The 15780-nt window shown below is 43.6% G+C and overlaps 2 protein-coding genes across 4 annotated transcripts in view; both read left to right on the top strand.

The window, feature by feature from the left end:
- CREBRF (CREB3 regulatory factor) overlaps positions 1-3966 on the top strand; it is a 62176-nt gene extending 58210 nt beyond the window's left edge. Inside the window, exon 10 of the mRNA XM_032334889.1 lies at positions 3879-3966. The gene's annotated coding sequence lies outside the window, so the exon portion shown is untranslated. The remainder of the gene's footprint in view (positions 1-3878) is intronic.
- A 91-nt stretch (positions 3967-4057) lies between these two features.
- BNIP1 (BCL2 interacting protein 1) overlaps positions 4058-15780 on the top strand; it is a 28200-nt gene continuing 16477 nt past the window's right edge. Inside the window, exons 1-6 of one of the 3 annotated variants that reach the window (XM_032334897.1) lie at positions 4058-4154; positions 5941-6033; positions 7493-7584; positions 10249-10350; positions 11182-11300; positions 14613-15274. In XM_032334897.1, the coding sequence (XP_032190788.1) occupies positions 4071-4154; positions 5941-6033; positions 7493-7584; positions 10249-10350; positions 11182-11300; positions 14613-14809 (687 nt within the window). In that variant the 5' untranslated portion in view covers positions 4058-4070 and the 3' untranslated portion in view covers positions 14810-15274. Of the gene's footprint in view, positions 4155-5940; positions 6034-6269; positions 6589-7492; positions 7585-10248; positions 10351-11181; positions 11301-14612; positions 15275-15780 lie in introns of those variants that run through there. The other 2 variants (XM_032334896.1, XM_032334898.1) reach the window with 2 other exon arrangements.

The following is a 15780-nucleotide window of genomic DNA, read 5'->3' as shown; positions in this document are numbered from 1 at the left end:
TTATTTATTCGAGAGAGGGAGCACAAGCAGGGGAAGAGGCAGAGGGAGAAGCAGTCTCCCCCACTGAGCGGGGAGCCCGCGATCCTGGGATCATGACCTGAGCTGAAGGCAGACGGTTAACCAACTGAGCCACACAGGTATCTCCATATACATAAAGTCTTACATTAGGGGACCTGAGTGAACACCACTGAACAGTGTGTTCCTTCAAATGCTAAACATTTGTTTAGCATATACTCTACCAAGACGTGTGCTAGGCACTGGACTATAAGATTAGAGAGAGATCCAGGAGCTCCGAGTTTGCTGAGGGGAGACAGCATGTGAATAAGACAAGAGCTGTTACACATGCAGAGGGTTCTGGGTACATTATTGCCAAGATACTTACAAGGACACAGGAACCACATCCAGTAGGGTATACTGGTAAAGAATTGACAGGCTTGTGTGCATGACATCCCAGGATTCTTGAAGTTCTTTTTGCTTCATTCAAGTGACATTGGGGCTGTCAGAAAGCAAAGTGGAGATCACCTCTCATGGACTTGACCTCCGTCAAGACCACTCCTCACAGGAGTCTCTGTCATGGTCTGGGAACTTTTAAGGAGCTGAGTGAGCTGGGTCAGTATAGTCCTTAGGAAACAACATTTTGTGGGTAGCACCCAGTTCAATGGGTCATTCACTTGACCCTCCTTTCAGAACAAGAAGAGCCCTTTAGCCAGAAAGACATAAAGTTGGAAATGTTTTAATATCCCAGCTGAAAGATTTATAATAAGGAAGGGGTGTTAGGAAGTCTGGAAGGCTAGGGTGGCTGGCCTTCATGACACCCCCTAAGGTGCTTTTCTATCAGGTAGCTCAGCTCTCAACGGTGCATTGAGGTGGGTGGCCATGTCCATTTTACAAAAGAGAATAGACTCAGATAAGGGGACTCACCTCAGACCCAGCTTATATGATAGCCCCAATTCAAACTCCAGTCTGCTCCTGTACTCAGAGACAATTCATACTCCTAAAGGACCAGGCCAGGTCACAGGTAATATTTGCATGGATATCTGTGTATGAAGGAGATAATAGGCTTAGAATCTGAAACAGAACTCAAGCCAAAAACTAGCAGATGTAGTAACCAAAAGCTCATCTCAGGATCTGAGGGTAAAGGTGATAGAAGCAAAATAGCATTGGCAATAAGTCAGTGAGGATGTGGGTCACCACATTGTACGTCTATCCCTCAAAGATGGCCTCTAGCTTGAGGGCTTAGAATTGGGTCTGTTTGTTAGAAGGGAGCATGTTGGAGGGTGGAGAAAAAAGGAGCTATGTTTTTTTCTTTAACTACTGCAGAAAAATTGCGTGGAAACTGTCAGCTGCATAGGAATTTCCAGCAAGAAGCCAGATGTGAAAGGGGCCCAAGGTCATGTGTCCTAAATAGGGAGCTTCCATCTGAGGATCCAAAAATTTTGAGTGACCTGAAAAATGTCAGTTTCTTGAAAATATTTTAGTCTTAAAACATCACCAGAAATGAACTTAAAATCTACAAGGTCTAGATAAAGAAAACTTTAACATGAAAGACACAGAAGAAGACATGAACAAATGGAAAAAAAGACCCAAGTTCTTGAACCAGAGAAGCCAATAACATGAAGCTGTCAGTCCTCAAAATTATATTAAAAATTTAATGCTATCTCAAAACATATAAATGGGGTTAAAAAAAAAAAACTCTACAAAGTTCATAGGGGAAAAAATAATTGGGAGATGCTGGGAGGAGAAAAAGATTGGGCATTTACACCAAACACATGAAAACACATAAAACTATAAACTGTCATTTTGACCCATAAATAGGCCAACAGAACAGAATGGAAGGTTTAGAAATAGATTAAAATGTAAGAATTTATTATGGTCGATGTAGCATCCAGAACCAGTGAGAAAAAGATGGATTCCTCAGAAAACAGGGTTGGAACAACTAGGAAACTCCGGAAAAGAAAAGTTGGCTCTGTATCTCACACAGTAAGCCAGTATGTATCTCAAAATGTATAAATGAACAAATAACAGAAGGAAATGTGGGCAATTCCTTTAAAACCCATGGGGTGGGGATGGGGAGGCCTTTCTAACTTAGATCCCAAATCCAGGAGTCATAAATGAAGATCAATAAATTCTATGCGAAATAAAAATTTTAAAAGCTTCTTTAAGGCCAAAACCATCATAAGGCAAGTTGAAATTCTATAGTCTATGCAAAAATCTAAGGGCTAATCCTCCTACTATATAAAGAGCTCCTGGAAACTGGTATGAAAAAGAACAACCACACAGTAGAGAAGTGAGCAAAGTAAATACAAAGAGCACTCAATCTCATTCATGATAAAAGAAATGCAAATTTAAAAAAATCTTAGTATTTGTTAACACAGCACGTTGGTGGGAAAGCAGGCATTTGTACTGCACTGCTGTGGGAGTATAAATGGATATAAACTGTCTGAAGAGCAATTTGGTAGTATGTATCCAAATTTTAAAATGCACATATCTTTCGTCTAGCACTTTCTGCACTGGGCAAGTCATTCTCTCTGTGCTGTTTCTTCTCGTGTAAAATGTGTATAATTCTACCTCATAGGTTTGCCATGAGAGTTCAGTTCGATGACACACATTAAGAACCTAGCACAAAGTGCCTGGCACATAGGCAGCGTTCCAAAAATGTCAGTAAAGTCATAGCAGCTAATGCCCGTTGAGTTCTTAAACACATGCCACACTGCTGCACTATGCTTGGCGCTCTTCATGTACTACCTTATTTAATCCTCCAGACAACCCTGTGATTACCACCAGTTAGCGTCCGGAGGATTCTGAGGCACAGAGATGTGAAGTGGATTGTCCAACAGGAGTCAAGCAGGGTTGACTCCCAAGCCTGCAATACCCTGCCTGTTAGGTGCGGTGGGATGATGAACACCTTAAGGGGCCGTGTGGAACAATGGAGAAACAGATGGGCAAGCTACATAGCCCCATGTATGCAACACTACCCAAGGGGTCAGATTTGGTTTTTGAGGGAAGACATGGCTTTCAGTGAAAGCTCCTCCACGTTCAAGTTAGGTAACCATGGGGCACAGGTGTTCAGTTTTGGTTTTGCTGTGGTCGACTCTTCGTCCATCTACTGAGCTGTAAAACAGGGGCATTGCCTCTTTCAGCTGTGGCTGAAGGATTAAGAAAAATACACAGCTAGGCATTCAGGTCTTCATATTTTATGGTTGCTGATGTGAACAAAAAAGTACATGGGGTAGGAACGAGAGGGGGGAAGCCTTCTAAGAAAAGGGAACAGCACATTCCAAAGCTATAGATACAAAAAGAGCTTGAGGAATCCAGGAGAGGGATGGGCTGAGGTAGCTTACGGCCTTGAACACAGCTAGGAAACTTGGACTATTTAATAATAAAACTGAAACAAAAGAGCCAGCATTTGTTGAGGGTCTGCTCTTAATTATTTCCATCAAAACTACTCCAGCGAGGTAGATTTAATAAATCCACCTGTACACAAAAGGAAACTGCCAGGAGCCATAGAAGAGTTATAGGCAGGGAAGTGGCTTGATCAGTTGTGATTTTAGAACCCTTGGACCGAGTATTGAACTGGCAGAGGTGCTCTAAGAGACCTGCCTTGAATTCCATACATTAGAAGTAGTAATACCATTTTTCATTCGCTCCACAATTTATAGTCACTGTATAACATATGGAAAATACAAGAAAATTTAAAGAAATATAAAAAATTGTTAACTCCTCCTTCCAGAGATATCCCAATTGATACTTTCCTTCCAGTCTTTTTTTTCCCCATTATGCAAAAAATATGGAGTCATTAGAATGGCTCTTAGATAGAAGATGGGGAAAAGCCACTGTTAAAACGCCCTTGATACTCCCTCTCTTCTCCGTGTTCCTAGGACCACGCCAAGAGGCCAAGCTGAATCCGTCCCGAGTTTTCACGAAAAATCCCCAGGACTTACCGCCCGGACCCTCGCACGCCTCAGGCCGGTCTCTAGAGGGCGCTGCCGAAAGACCGCACGCAGAAGGAACGCGACGCGAAACGCGCATAAATTTGGGCACCGCCGCTGCCCGTCGCTGGCGGCCTCAACATGGCGGCCTCGCAAGATGTACACGTCCGTATCTGTAACCAAGAGATTGTCAAATTCGACCTGGAGGTGAAGGCGCTTATCCAGGTACTAATTCCCGAGACCCCTGCCGGGCTCCAGCGTCCCTAAACCCAGGCTCCGGTGGCCTCCTATGAACTCGGTGGTTTCCCTCCCGAGCTTTAACCACTTGGTCAGGTCTCTGAGGTCGTTGATCCCGCCCCATGGCCGGCTGCCTCGTTGTGGTGCCCCTTTGGTCCCGTTTCCTTGACCGTTGGCCCTGATCCTCCCTTCACTTGCTGTTGCCTTGCCCTGTCTGGACAGTCCCATGTTCCCCGGCTCCTGACCAGGCTTCCCCTTTGTGGCCCCATTGGCCGCCCCCTCACACACTTCTCTGCGGGGACCACCGCATAACATACCTGCCACCCTGGTAGGCCACGCCTTCTGACACCAACTTCCCCACCATTTGGTGGCGTCCTGGGAGCCATTAGCCTCACCCCCTCCTGGCCAACTGGTCAGGGTGTGGTGTCCTGTGGTACCAAAGGCTGCCTGACATGGGAGGCACCCGATGAAATGAACTTTGTGTAAATGAGGAAATCGGATAAAATACGAAGGCCTGAATCAGAAGGCAGATGGTGGCAAGACTGCGACCGGACGGGGAAAGTCAGCCTAGAGAAGGGACTTAGGGAGTATCTATAACTTTGTTGAACAGATGGGGTAATTGCGATGCTTTGCCTTAAGCCATTTGAGGGTAGAAGGCAGCAAGCAGAGCAGTAACCAGTTGGCACAGGCAAGAGTTAGGAATGTAGAAATGGTTCCTAGAATTTAGCAGAAAGAAACTGGGAGTTTTAAACCTTGATTTTAGGCATTATTTCCCTTTTCAACAAATGTTACTAAACATTAGATGTAGACTTAGTTTGCAACTAGCTGTGGCAAAAAGTGAAGGACAGTAGGACTCTCCATGGAAACCAGATGCAGAATAAACCTTATGGTGGTGCAAGGGTGTGTGATTTAACGACAAAGCCAGAGAATAAGTGAGGAAACTTGATGCAAACATTTAAACGTCTTCTTCAACTTCACTTCTCCATACACACTGCAGAACTTCTGGGATGAATCTAGAAAAATAAATTTAGGATTCATACAAATAAAATTGTCTTTTCACATAATCTAAGCTGCTTTAGTCCCCTTCTGTACTCTCTAATAAGACTCATCTTATTAGATGTCTGTGTGGTGGGCAATGTGATGAGGAAACTGAGGCAGAGAGAACTCAAGTGACTTTTTGTTACACAACCAAAAAGTTGCTACAGCCAGAATTTGAATCCGCATACTCTGGGTCTAAGGCCTGCTCTAAAACCTGACGCCAGTAATTTTGAATGTCCAGAAACGAATTCTAAGTCTACCCTTGAACATGGCTCTAAACAGTGTGATTTATAATAGATGGTTTGTAAAATCAGGTTGAAGTTAACCTTGTTCGATGATGCCATGAATTGAGCATCCTGATTTTCAAGTTGGAAAGATCTAAAGTTTAAGTATCACCTTCAGATGTCCATTCTTTTTGGACATACAAGCTACTTTAAGCCTTTTTATACTGACCGGGCAGCGTTTTGTTAAACTTTAGGAACTAACAAGTCAAGACAGTTGTGTTTCTTTTTATGCTTTTATATTATCTGCTCAAAATTAATTTAAAGAGCTAAGAGAGAAATGTAAATGATAATGTTTTTGCTTGTGTTGCAGAGGTAAGCCTCAAAGATCAGGATGAATTATAGTCAGTAGGCCAGCCTTAGTTGTGGTCTAAGCCAACTCTCACTGTACAGATGGTATCATTTCATTTTATTGCCTCGAGAAAGGCCACCCTCACCTCTTCAATGTCTCCTAGGATATTCGAGATTGTTCAGGACCATTGAGTGCACTTACTGAACTGAATACTAAAGTAAAAGAGAAGTTTCAGCAATTGCGGCACAGAATACAGGTGAGTAGCTGCAGAGCTGAGATGTGGGGCAATTGGGGAACAATGAGGAGGCCCCATCCTGGCAGTAACCTCTGCTTGAGAGCTGTCCAGGTTCTTTAGTAAACGTTTTGACAGTGCGAGTAACTGTACTACCGTGTTCTCCAGGTAAAAGTAAGGAACTTTTGAATGCATCGTCAGTGTTCACTGGGGTTTTTTAATCCTGTGCTTTGCCTAGCCTCTTCCTTCCTGTTTCTAAGGTGTGCAGTCACTTCATAGGCACATACAGCACTCCTGAATCCAGCTAAGGTATATGTGCTCTCAAAAACCACTGCAGTGAGAAGTACCCATTTGCATAGCCTGTTTCTGCTGCTGTGCCCTAGTGAGAATAAGATGGGTGCATGCATCTGCCCATTCCTAAGTGGGCCTTGGGGCACCTGGTCTCACTGCTTGTGGTGCTGGGATTTAAAGACTTGTGATTTTCCTGTGACATGGCCCCAGATGCTCCTGACAACTTCCGCTGTTCAACAGAGGACAATCTGTTTCAAACCTGGAAGAAAAACTGGCCATTCAGAAATAGTATGTCTGGGTCCGGTGCGTTGCCTTCTTAAGGGATTTGCAAGGCAATTGTGAAAATAAGCAGTTTCTTTCATAAGAGTTTACTTAAGAATTTTAGCAGTATCACTGAACCTAGCTGATCTTTTTGCCTTCACTCTAGCACTGATTTAATCATTTAATTTTTTATTTTTGAAAGGCTGTTATTTTCACGTTTTATATATATGAATGTATGTGTGTAAATATGGGCACACAGTGAACCTTCAAATTGTTTGCTACTAGTCGATAATGAAATAGCTACAGGGTTTGAGAGTGAGCATTTAGACATGTAGCAGTTTGGTATTTCCGTGTTATCTCCAAGTGGGACCAGGGGGCTCCTATTTACTAACTTTTTATTCCCTTTTCATTCCAGGTATGCCCTAGATTATAGGAGTGAATCTCTCATTCCAGGGCAGCTATGCATAGCTCACAGGTTGAGCGCTCTGGCTCTTAGTTCCCTTCTCTCCCTGAGGTCCTGAGGATTATCCTTACTTTCTTGCAAGTCAGCTATATACTTATAAGGATGTTTGTTCTGTTACCTGGCATTCCTAAATGTTCTCTCTTTATTTTTTTTTTTTTTAAGATTTTTTTGTTTATTTGATAGACACACAGCAAGAGAGGGAATACAAGTAGTGGGAGTGGGAGAGGGAGAAACAGGCTTCCTGCTTGGCTTAGGCAGGCTTCCTGGGGCTCAATCCCAGGACTCTGGGATCATGACCTAAGCCAAAGGCAGACACTTAACAACTGAGCCACCCAAGCACCCCTCTAAGTGTTCTCTTTTAGAAGGGTTTTCAAGTGCTATTGTATAACCACCTAGAAAGAGAAGTGCTCTTTGGTTTTTATATTGGCTTTTAAAATTATTTTAATATAGACCTCTTTTCCCCCAAAGGAGCTTGAGCAGTCAGCTAAAGAGCAAGACAAAGAGTCAGAGAAACAAGTTCTGCTCCAGGAAGTGGAGAATCACAAAAAGCAGATGCTCAGGTAGGTGGGGCTTGTGCTAGGTCACAGGCTCCCTGGGAGGCTTATACAAGGGCTTGCCTAACAAACCTGGCTTAATGATTTAATTGTGTCATTTATACACAGACTGAGTGTCTTCTCTAGATCAATAGTTCTCAAAGCAGAGGCCAGCAGTGGTTGTTGGTAGGTCAAATGTGTGTATAGTTTATAAAAGCATATTTACCATTTTATTATTTTTTTTAAGTCAAAACCAAAAAATGGTTGCTTTTGTGATACAGGGTCTTTTTTTAATTAATAATTTTTATTTAAGTAATAATTTTTATTACTTATAATACATTATTTGCCCCAGGGGTACAGGTCTGTGAATAGTCAGGCTTACACATTTCATACCACGCACCACAGGGTCTTTTTTCTTTAAGGGTAATTGCTACCAAAGAAAGTCCTGCTTAAGATGGACCAAAATTTAGAAAGTTTTAAATGGAACTTTATCTTAAAAAATAAAATACCCCAAAATATAAAATGTTATGCTATGTTAAATGGTGGTTATCGTTGTAGCTGTGTGCTAACCTTTGTATAATTGAGGTATGTGCTATTTCTGGGTATTGAGTTGTGGGACTTTCCAACAAAATTGTCTGATGGCATGAAAGAGTACCCATCCCTTCACATTTGACTTTTGTATCATAATCATAAGTGTTGTGGCAAAAATATTTGAGGGCTCCATCAGCTTTCCCAATCCTCTGGTAGGCAAGTCATTCTCTTTTGAAGCCCCTGCTAATCCTCCTTCTCCTGGGTGTTTCCTTCAAACTTGTTAATTGCTCTAACTCTGCCAGACCTGTCTCTGGTTTTGCTTCTGATTTGAATAATTCTCCAGCATCATCCTTGCTGAGCAACAGCTGTGTTTATAACACCCAGCAACAGGAGGAGACTGACAAAGATGTGGGCATGGTAGAGCCTAGTATAAATAGGAAGGGATGTGTGAGTAGCGACCAGTGTTAAAACGCGTGGCTCGGTTGTAATACTTTGTGTCGTGATGGTGTTTGCTTCCGTTGGCCACCAAGGATACTCGGATTATAAACACTAAGTCAGGAGGACCCCTTGTATAAAGTATAGTAGGTTACACTAGATGAGATGGGCTTCACATGGCTTTAAAGTTGAGAATGGCCACTCACAATGTGGAGTTACAGGGAGATAGAGAGAAAGCAGTATAATGAATACTTAGGCAATTGTGTGTGAAAACTGGTTGTGCTTGCCTGGGTTATCATGCTTATCACACTGTTCAGCAAATGTTTGTTTGCTTGTCTTTTTCCCCAATAAATTGAACCCCCTTGAGGGCAGCCACTGTGGTTTACTCATGTCTGTGTCACAAGGCCTGGCAGAACCCCCTTGCTAACAGTTCAAAAATTTAATCGATTCTTTTTAAATATCAGGTGTAGAATGGCATAGCACTGCTGTTCTGGTGGCAGACATCTCTTTTTAATGTTTTAAGCACAGAGGTTCTCTTAGAAAAACACCCTGCCAGTTCACGTGCCCTGTGTTTGACTTTGTAAATATCTCAGGGGTTAGCATAGTTGATGTGAACCAGCTTACCAAGAGCTATAGTTCTTGAGTTTGATTCTCTGAGGGGCGCAGTTAATATTTTTATAGTCCGTCGACAAAGGCTGCACTGCTAACCCCAGGGAGCTGTTCATTAAATTTGAGTTGTCTCTCATAAGGGAGGTCAAGTAAAGAATAAGTCCCATGAAACTGGGCTCTGCCTAATACCTTGTGTTTGTCTTATTCGTGACTGTTCTGGGTGTCTAAAGACAAATCTTTAAAAAATACTGAGTAAGACCAAAGTGCTGAATCATTGTATTGCACACTTGAAACTAATATTACACTGCATGTTATCTAACTGGAATTTAAATAATTTAGGAGCGCCTGGTTGGCTCAGTCAGTTGAGCACCCAACACCTGATTTTGGCTTAGGTCATGATTTCAGGGCACTGGGATCAAGCCCTGTGTCAGGCTCTGTGCTGAGCATGGAGCCTGCTTGAGATTTTCTCCCTCTCCCTCTTCCTCTCCCCCTGCTCTCGCCCTCACACGTGCTCTTTCTCTCAAAAAAGAAAAAAATTTAAAACTTTAAAAAGAAAAGAAATATTGAGGAAAACTACTTTTCTATGATTTTCTTCCTTCTCATAATACCTATTGATTGGCTAATGGGCCGGAGACTATTGTTCTGGGTAGGTACTGGTGATCCAGGGATGAGTAAGACATGGTTGTTTTTCACGGTTCTTCCATTTCTTCAAGAAGTGGAACCAACCAGTGCACAAGGCAGAGAGCAGTAAAATGTTAGTGATAACTTGACAGAGCAGGGCCTCAGGCGAGTTTGAAGTCTGAAGCCACTGCAGGCTGTCAGCACAGAAGTCCCATGGCCAGACTGCTCCCTCTTGCTGCCCTGGAAGGAAAGGGACAGCTATAGAGAGTAGGGCAGTAAGAGAACATCCCAGAGGCAGCCACCAGGGTCCCTAGAAATGTTGTTGCCTGAGCTGGAGCAGTTGCTGGGGCAACCAAGAGGTGGAAGTGGTGGGAGGTATGGACTCTCTAGTGTCCACTCCTGGGCGGCCTTCCCCCTCACTCCCTTGCCAGAAGGAAGAGCTGCTGTGACTTGATCTGATTGACAGAAACTCATGTAAGACCCTTCTGATTTCAGCAATCAGACCTCATGGAGGAAGGCTAATCTCACTTGCAAAATCGCTATCGACAATCTAGAGAAAGCACAACTTCTCCAGGGAGGAGACCTCTTAAGGCAAAGGTATCGGTCTTTTTGTCTTTCTGGGCCCTGATGAAAGAACAGATAGCAATTGGCAAGGTGCAAAACCTGCATAGGAAACCCCTTCTTGTTTTCAATGTAAAACACTTTATTATATAGGCACTTTATTATATTGGCACTTTATTATATAGGTAATTTTTTTTAAGTATGAAAGAAATACATGCTTACTTGTAATTAATTGGTAAAATAAAGAAAAATGTTAATGACAAACTGAAACCATACTGTCACTGTGTTGCACACATTTTGATATATTGCCTCCTCCCACCATTTTTTTTTTTTTTACAAAGTCAGAATCATACCGTATATGAAACATAGGGCCCCACTCTTCTTCACATAGTATAGTAGCACAAAGATTTGCTTGTTATTTTAGAAACTCTAAAACAAAGTTTAAGAGTACATAGTATTCCCCTGTATTAGCTAATCCTGTTTGTGTCTGTTTACATTTCTGGTTTGTCAGTATTGTAAATAGTACACAAGGCCACATCTTAGGACAAAATGTAGGCTTTGCCTACATTTTGGATTTTTCCATTGGAGAGTTTCCCAGGGATGAGATTATTGGGCCAAAGGCATAAATGTTTCTAAGGCTCCTAATACATATTGCCAAATTGCTTTACAGAAGGTAGCACCAGATTGCATTCCTACTAGTAGTCTTCAGAAGTGTGGTATCAGCATACCCTTGTGGGTATTGACTGTGATCATTGATATTTAAATATGTTATTTTGATAGATTAAAAAAAATGGGATCTCATTTGAAGATGGGTTTTCTTGCAGCCAGGGTTTTGTTGATATACCTCCTCCCACTCTGGACTTATAGGAAAACCACCAAAGAGAGCCTGGCCCAGACATCCAGTGCCATCACGGAGAGCCTCATGGGGATCAGCAGGATGATGTCCCAGCAGGTCCAGCAGAGCGAGGAAGCCATGCAGACGCTAGGTAAAGCGAGACCTGGAGATAGAAGCTTCTCCCAAAGCCCTTGCTCTGACACCTGCCACCAGGATCTTCCACCTTTGCCCCCTCTCCACAGCCTCATCTCCAAGCTTACTGACTTGTGTGGCTTCTCACTTCTTTCACAGTGTGGTGTTACCCAGAGTGGGGTGTGTTGCTCTTACTTCTCTTTTTGGTTTTGTAGTTGTCCTGGAAGATCTGCACAGTCCTGTCAAAATGCTTCCCAGCAGAAGCACTCCCAGGGCTTCATATGAAAAGCAGAATTCCCAGGCCTTCTCTTGGAAAGTGGGTGCTAGCAGGGTTGGGGGAGGAGCCTAGCAGTCTGTTTTTTTCTCTTGAGTTCTGTGGACCATGTGACCAGGCAGGTTGGGGAATCATTGCTTGAGGAGATGTTTAGTGTATTGGCTGCTGGTTGGTCTGCTAGGGCCTCAGCATATGATATACTGTCTGTGTTATATTTACGGTGAGCGCCTTTTAAAAGATTCAGTGAGAAGCCACAAAAGAAGCCACTTGAGCACCTGGTTCTCTGCAGCAGCCTTCCCATGTTGTCTCCCTTCTGTATAGGAAAACAGGAGAGAGTTTACTGTTTGAGACAGTTTTGGAAGATTTCACGAAGAGACAAAAGCAGAGAGCACAGTACACAGTTGTTAGCTCCTGGCCGGTCTTGTTTCAGCCCCACCCTTCCTGGGCCTCCATCTGGATTATTTCAGAGCAAATCACAGACATCATCTGTAAATCTCTCAACATGTCTCTTTAAAAGATAAGAGACTCTTGAAACAAAAAACAAACAAAACCAAACCACAATACCATTATCACTCTTAAAAGGTATCTATAATTTTGAGCCACTTTTTTTTCAGTGTACTGCTCAAACAGGAGGAAGGAAAAGCTAAGCAAGCAACTTGTCCCCAGGGTCAGTTACCTGGGCATTTAGGCTCAGTACCAGCTGATCACCTCTGCTACATGTATGCTGGGCTCGGGGCTCACGCCTTCGAAGAGGCCTGGAGAATCTGCAAAATAGGAGGCCACCTGGCCTTTGAGTGGAGGGCTTTTCTGCTTTGATGCAGGTGACAGGACCCCCCCCCCCCCCCGCCCCCACCTGCGCGCACACACACACACACACACACACACACACACACACACACAGTTTATACACACATCAGAAACAGATGAGATAGTTAAGTGGTAAGAAGGGTACACAGATGCTGAATGGCTTCTGGGGTGCTGAGGGCTGTTCTTAGAGCCTATTTTGTAGGAGGGAAAACTATTGAAGAAAGAAGAATGCATTTTTTTTTTTTTTTTTTTAAATAAAGATTTTATTTATTTGTCAGGGATAGAGGGAGAGAGAGCGAGTGAGCACAGGCAGATAGAGAGGCAGGCAGAGGCAGAGGGAGAAGCAGGCTCCCTGCCGAGCAAGGAGCCCAATGTGGGACTCGATCCCAGGACGCTGGGATCATGACCTGAGCCAAAGGCAGCCGCTTAACCAACTGAGCCACCCAGGCATCCCAGAAGAATGCATTCTTAATCCTTTCCTTAGAGCTCACAAATTCAGCTTGATTTAAGAGCCTAATAGGACTACAGCTTTGTTTTTTGTTTTTTTAAGCGTATGAGGGATATAGTGTCTGGAATTTGCTGGAATTGGGTGGGGTAGTATGGGGACCAGAGTGCCAGGGAGTTGGTGGTTCTTGGGTATGGGTAATGGGCACAGGGCATTTCATGATACTGTTCTGTCTACTTTGGTGATGCTTTAAAATTCTCTATAATATGAAGTTGAATAAGAAAGGCCTATTAGATTTTTTGGAGCTGACTCTTAGGCTTTTTGGGATGGCAGTAGGCATGGAGAAAGGGCCAAGAGAGGGATTTTGTTATCCGAGTGTGTGTTTATTTTTCCCCTTCATCTGTCTTTATATAAAGGCTGCTCTGTTTCCTCTGGTAATTTCTTTTACTTACTTATTGACTTTTAATTTTATGAAAGGTAATAGGCATTACATGATTAAGAAAAAAGCCTCTAGGCCTGTATTGTCCAACATAAATAGAATGTGAGCCATGTATTTAACTTTAAATTTTCCAGTAGGCACCTTAAAAAAGGTAAAAGAAACCTGTGAATTTATTTAACCCATTACGTATAAGATATTACCATTTCAGTATGCAATTAATATCAAAATCTACTGAGATATTTTATCTTTTTCTCATACTAAGTCTTTGAAATCATGTGTGTACTTTGCATCTGGGGACATCTCAGCTTGGTTTAGCCACATAATACATGTTCAAGTGCCACCTGTGTCTAGGGGCTGCATTATTGGACTGCACAGCCCTGGACATAGCTCTCTCTTCTGACCCCTGGCCATCAAGTCTACTCCCCAAGGGCAACCACTGTTAAAAGTTTCTTTTATATCCTTCTGAGCTCCTCCAAGCATGTATAGCATAAGCAAATTAAATATTGTTTATCCCCCTCTCAACAAATGGCACTTTTCGCATATGCTCTTTCACACCTCACTCTTCCACTTAACAACATATTTTATTCTGTGGATGTTCTGATGATGTTGGGTTTTTGGGGAGAATCTTACGAGGCAGACCTTCTTACCCAAGTGTCCAGCTCAAATACCCATACTCAGAAGTACATTTGTCTTCCTAGGCACAGTGAGCCGTAAGGCACATGCACATCTCCTTACGTTTCATACAGTGGCCTGAGCCTAGGTGTGACGTAGGTGTGACATCTTTAAAGCTACAGCAGTGTCCCAGGACTGAAGAAATAATATGTGTGGGGCTGGGGGCAGGCACCAGCCCAACTCTTTTGGATTCTACCAAGAGCAGATCTGACTCTCAGGGGTCCTGGCAGGGTGCACCTCAGGTGGAAAATCTTGGTAACTTCTAGCTTCTGACCCCAAAAGGACTTCAGAGTGCCTGGCCACAGTCACCCAGGTTCATCTTGGGGCAGGTGACTCTTCTCACGAGCGCCTGCCTGCCTGCTTTGGAAAACTGAGATCAATGGTCAGGAAAGGAACTCTCTTCTTTTTTCCCTGGTGATGTTCACATTGAAAGATACCTAGTTTTGGCCCTGTGACATTGTATATAAACAAATCATGTCACTCTGAGCTGGATGGGACCTAGAGAGGTGCTTTCCTTATAATACCCTTGTTCATTGCTCCTCTGGATTGTTTCTGCTCACATCTTTGCTTGTGGCTGAGGGGAAAGTGCTACAGAGTGCAATGTTATTTGCTGGTAACCCAGCCAGCAGGGCAAAGTCTTTGGATTTGGTGCTCTACAGTCTCTGAGTCAGGCTCCCTCCCTCTTTTGTTTCAGCCAATTCTTCCCGGACTATCCTGGATGCAAATGAAGAGTTTAAGTCCATGTCAGGGACCATCCAGTTGGGACGGAAGCTTATCACAAAATATAATCGCCGAGAGCTGACGGACAAGCTTCTCATTTTCCTTGCCCTGGCCCTTTTCCTTGCTACGGTCCTTTATATTGTAAAAAAGCGGCTCTTTCCATTTTTGTAAGATCTGGAATTACCAGCTTTTGCCCGTTTAGCTCCAGTGTCAGGATCTGTCCATGCTCCTGAGCTCAGCCCAGGCTGCCAAACCAGTGCACACCTTGTACACCTCTGCGGCTTGCTCAAGGTGCTCAGCAGGTGGTTTGCAGACCCGTCCCCCCAGCTTTCTGCAGGCAGCTGGCTGGCCTGTAGAAGGTGAGTAGAGCAAGAGGAGGCGTGTTACCAGGACACCTGCAGGACACAGGGACTCCAGGAGCCATCACCCGGTGTGTGTGGCTGTCACATGGGGCATGCAAAGGCCAGCCTTCAGGATTGGATCCTCCTCACTCTACTTCTCCTGCTATAGCCTTAATGCCAGATCTGGTAGAAGGAAGAGAGAATTGGGGAGAAGAAGGATAAGGAAAACTCATGTCCATTCCTTGAATAAACTTGACTATATTTAATAGAATGAAATGCATGTGGATTTATAAGGTATCCTTCTGGGAATTTGTGTCCTGTTTTTGATGTCTAGATTTCTAGGACATAAACTTAGATCATTAATTTGTTCATTCAACAAAGGATTATTAAGCAACAGCCACATGCAATGTATTACAGACACTGCTGACTATTACAAATACTTGGTAAAGCAGCTGTGGTTCCTCCCTCAGGGAGCAAGAAGAACAAGATCTCGTATGCTCTAAAAAAGTGGGTTACAAAAAGTCCCCACTGGACGTGGCTGACACCACATCTAAAAAGGCTCAGGCAGACATCCTTCTCTTTCTATGTACCGTGGTGGGCCTGGCCTGGGGGTGTGCCATGTCTTGGGGGCTGGCCCATGTCTCTCTGAGGTCCAGAGCTAAATATAACCATGAGAGCAAGGCTAGTGATAAGCTGAGGCCTGTCTGGACCTGAGTTCTGCTGAGGCCTGGGGGATACTAGGGCTCAGGCTGGGAGATGTTAGTGTCTCCTTATGCTATAGGCCTGACTGGCCTCACATAT

This window comes from Mustela erminea, chromosome 3 (genome assembly GCF_009829155.1).
Source record: "Mustela erminea isolate mMusErm1 chromosome 3, mMusErm1.Pri, whole genome shotgun sequence".
NCBI classification, from domain to species: domain Eukaryota; kingdom Metazoa; phylum Chordata; class Mammalia; order Carnivora; family Mustelidae; genus Mustela; species Mustela erminea.
The sequence above is the reverse complement of the archived record's forward strand: the minus strand, read 5'-3'. Positions and strand labels throughout refer to the sequence as shown.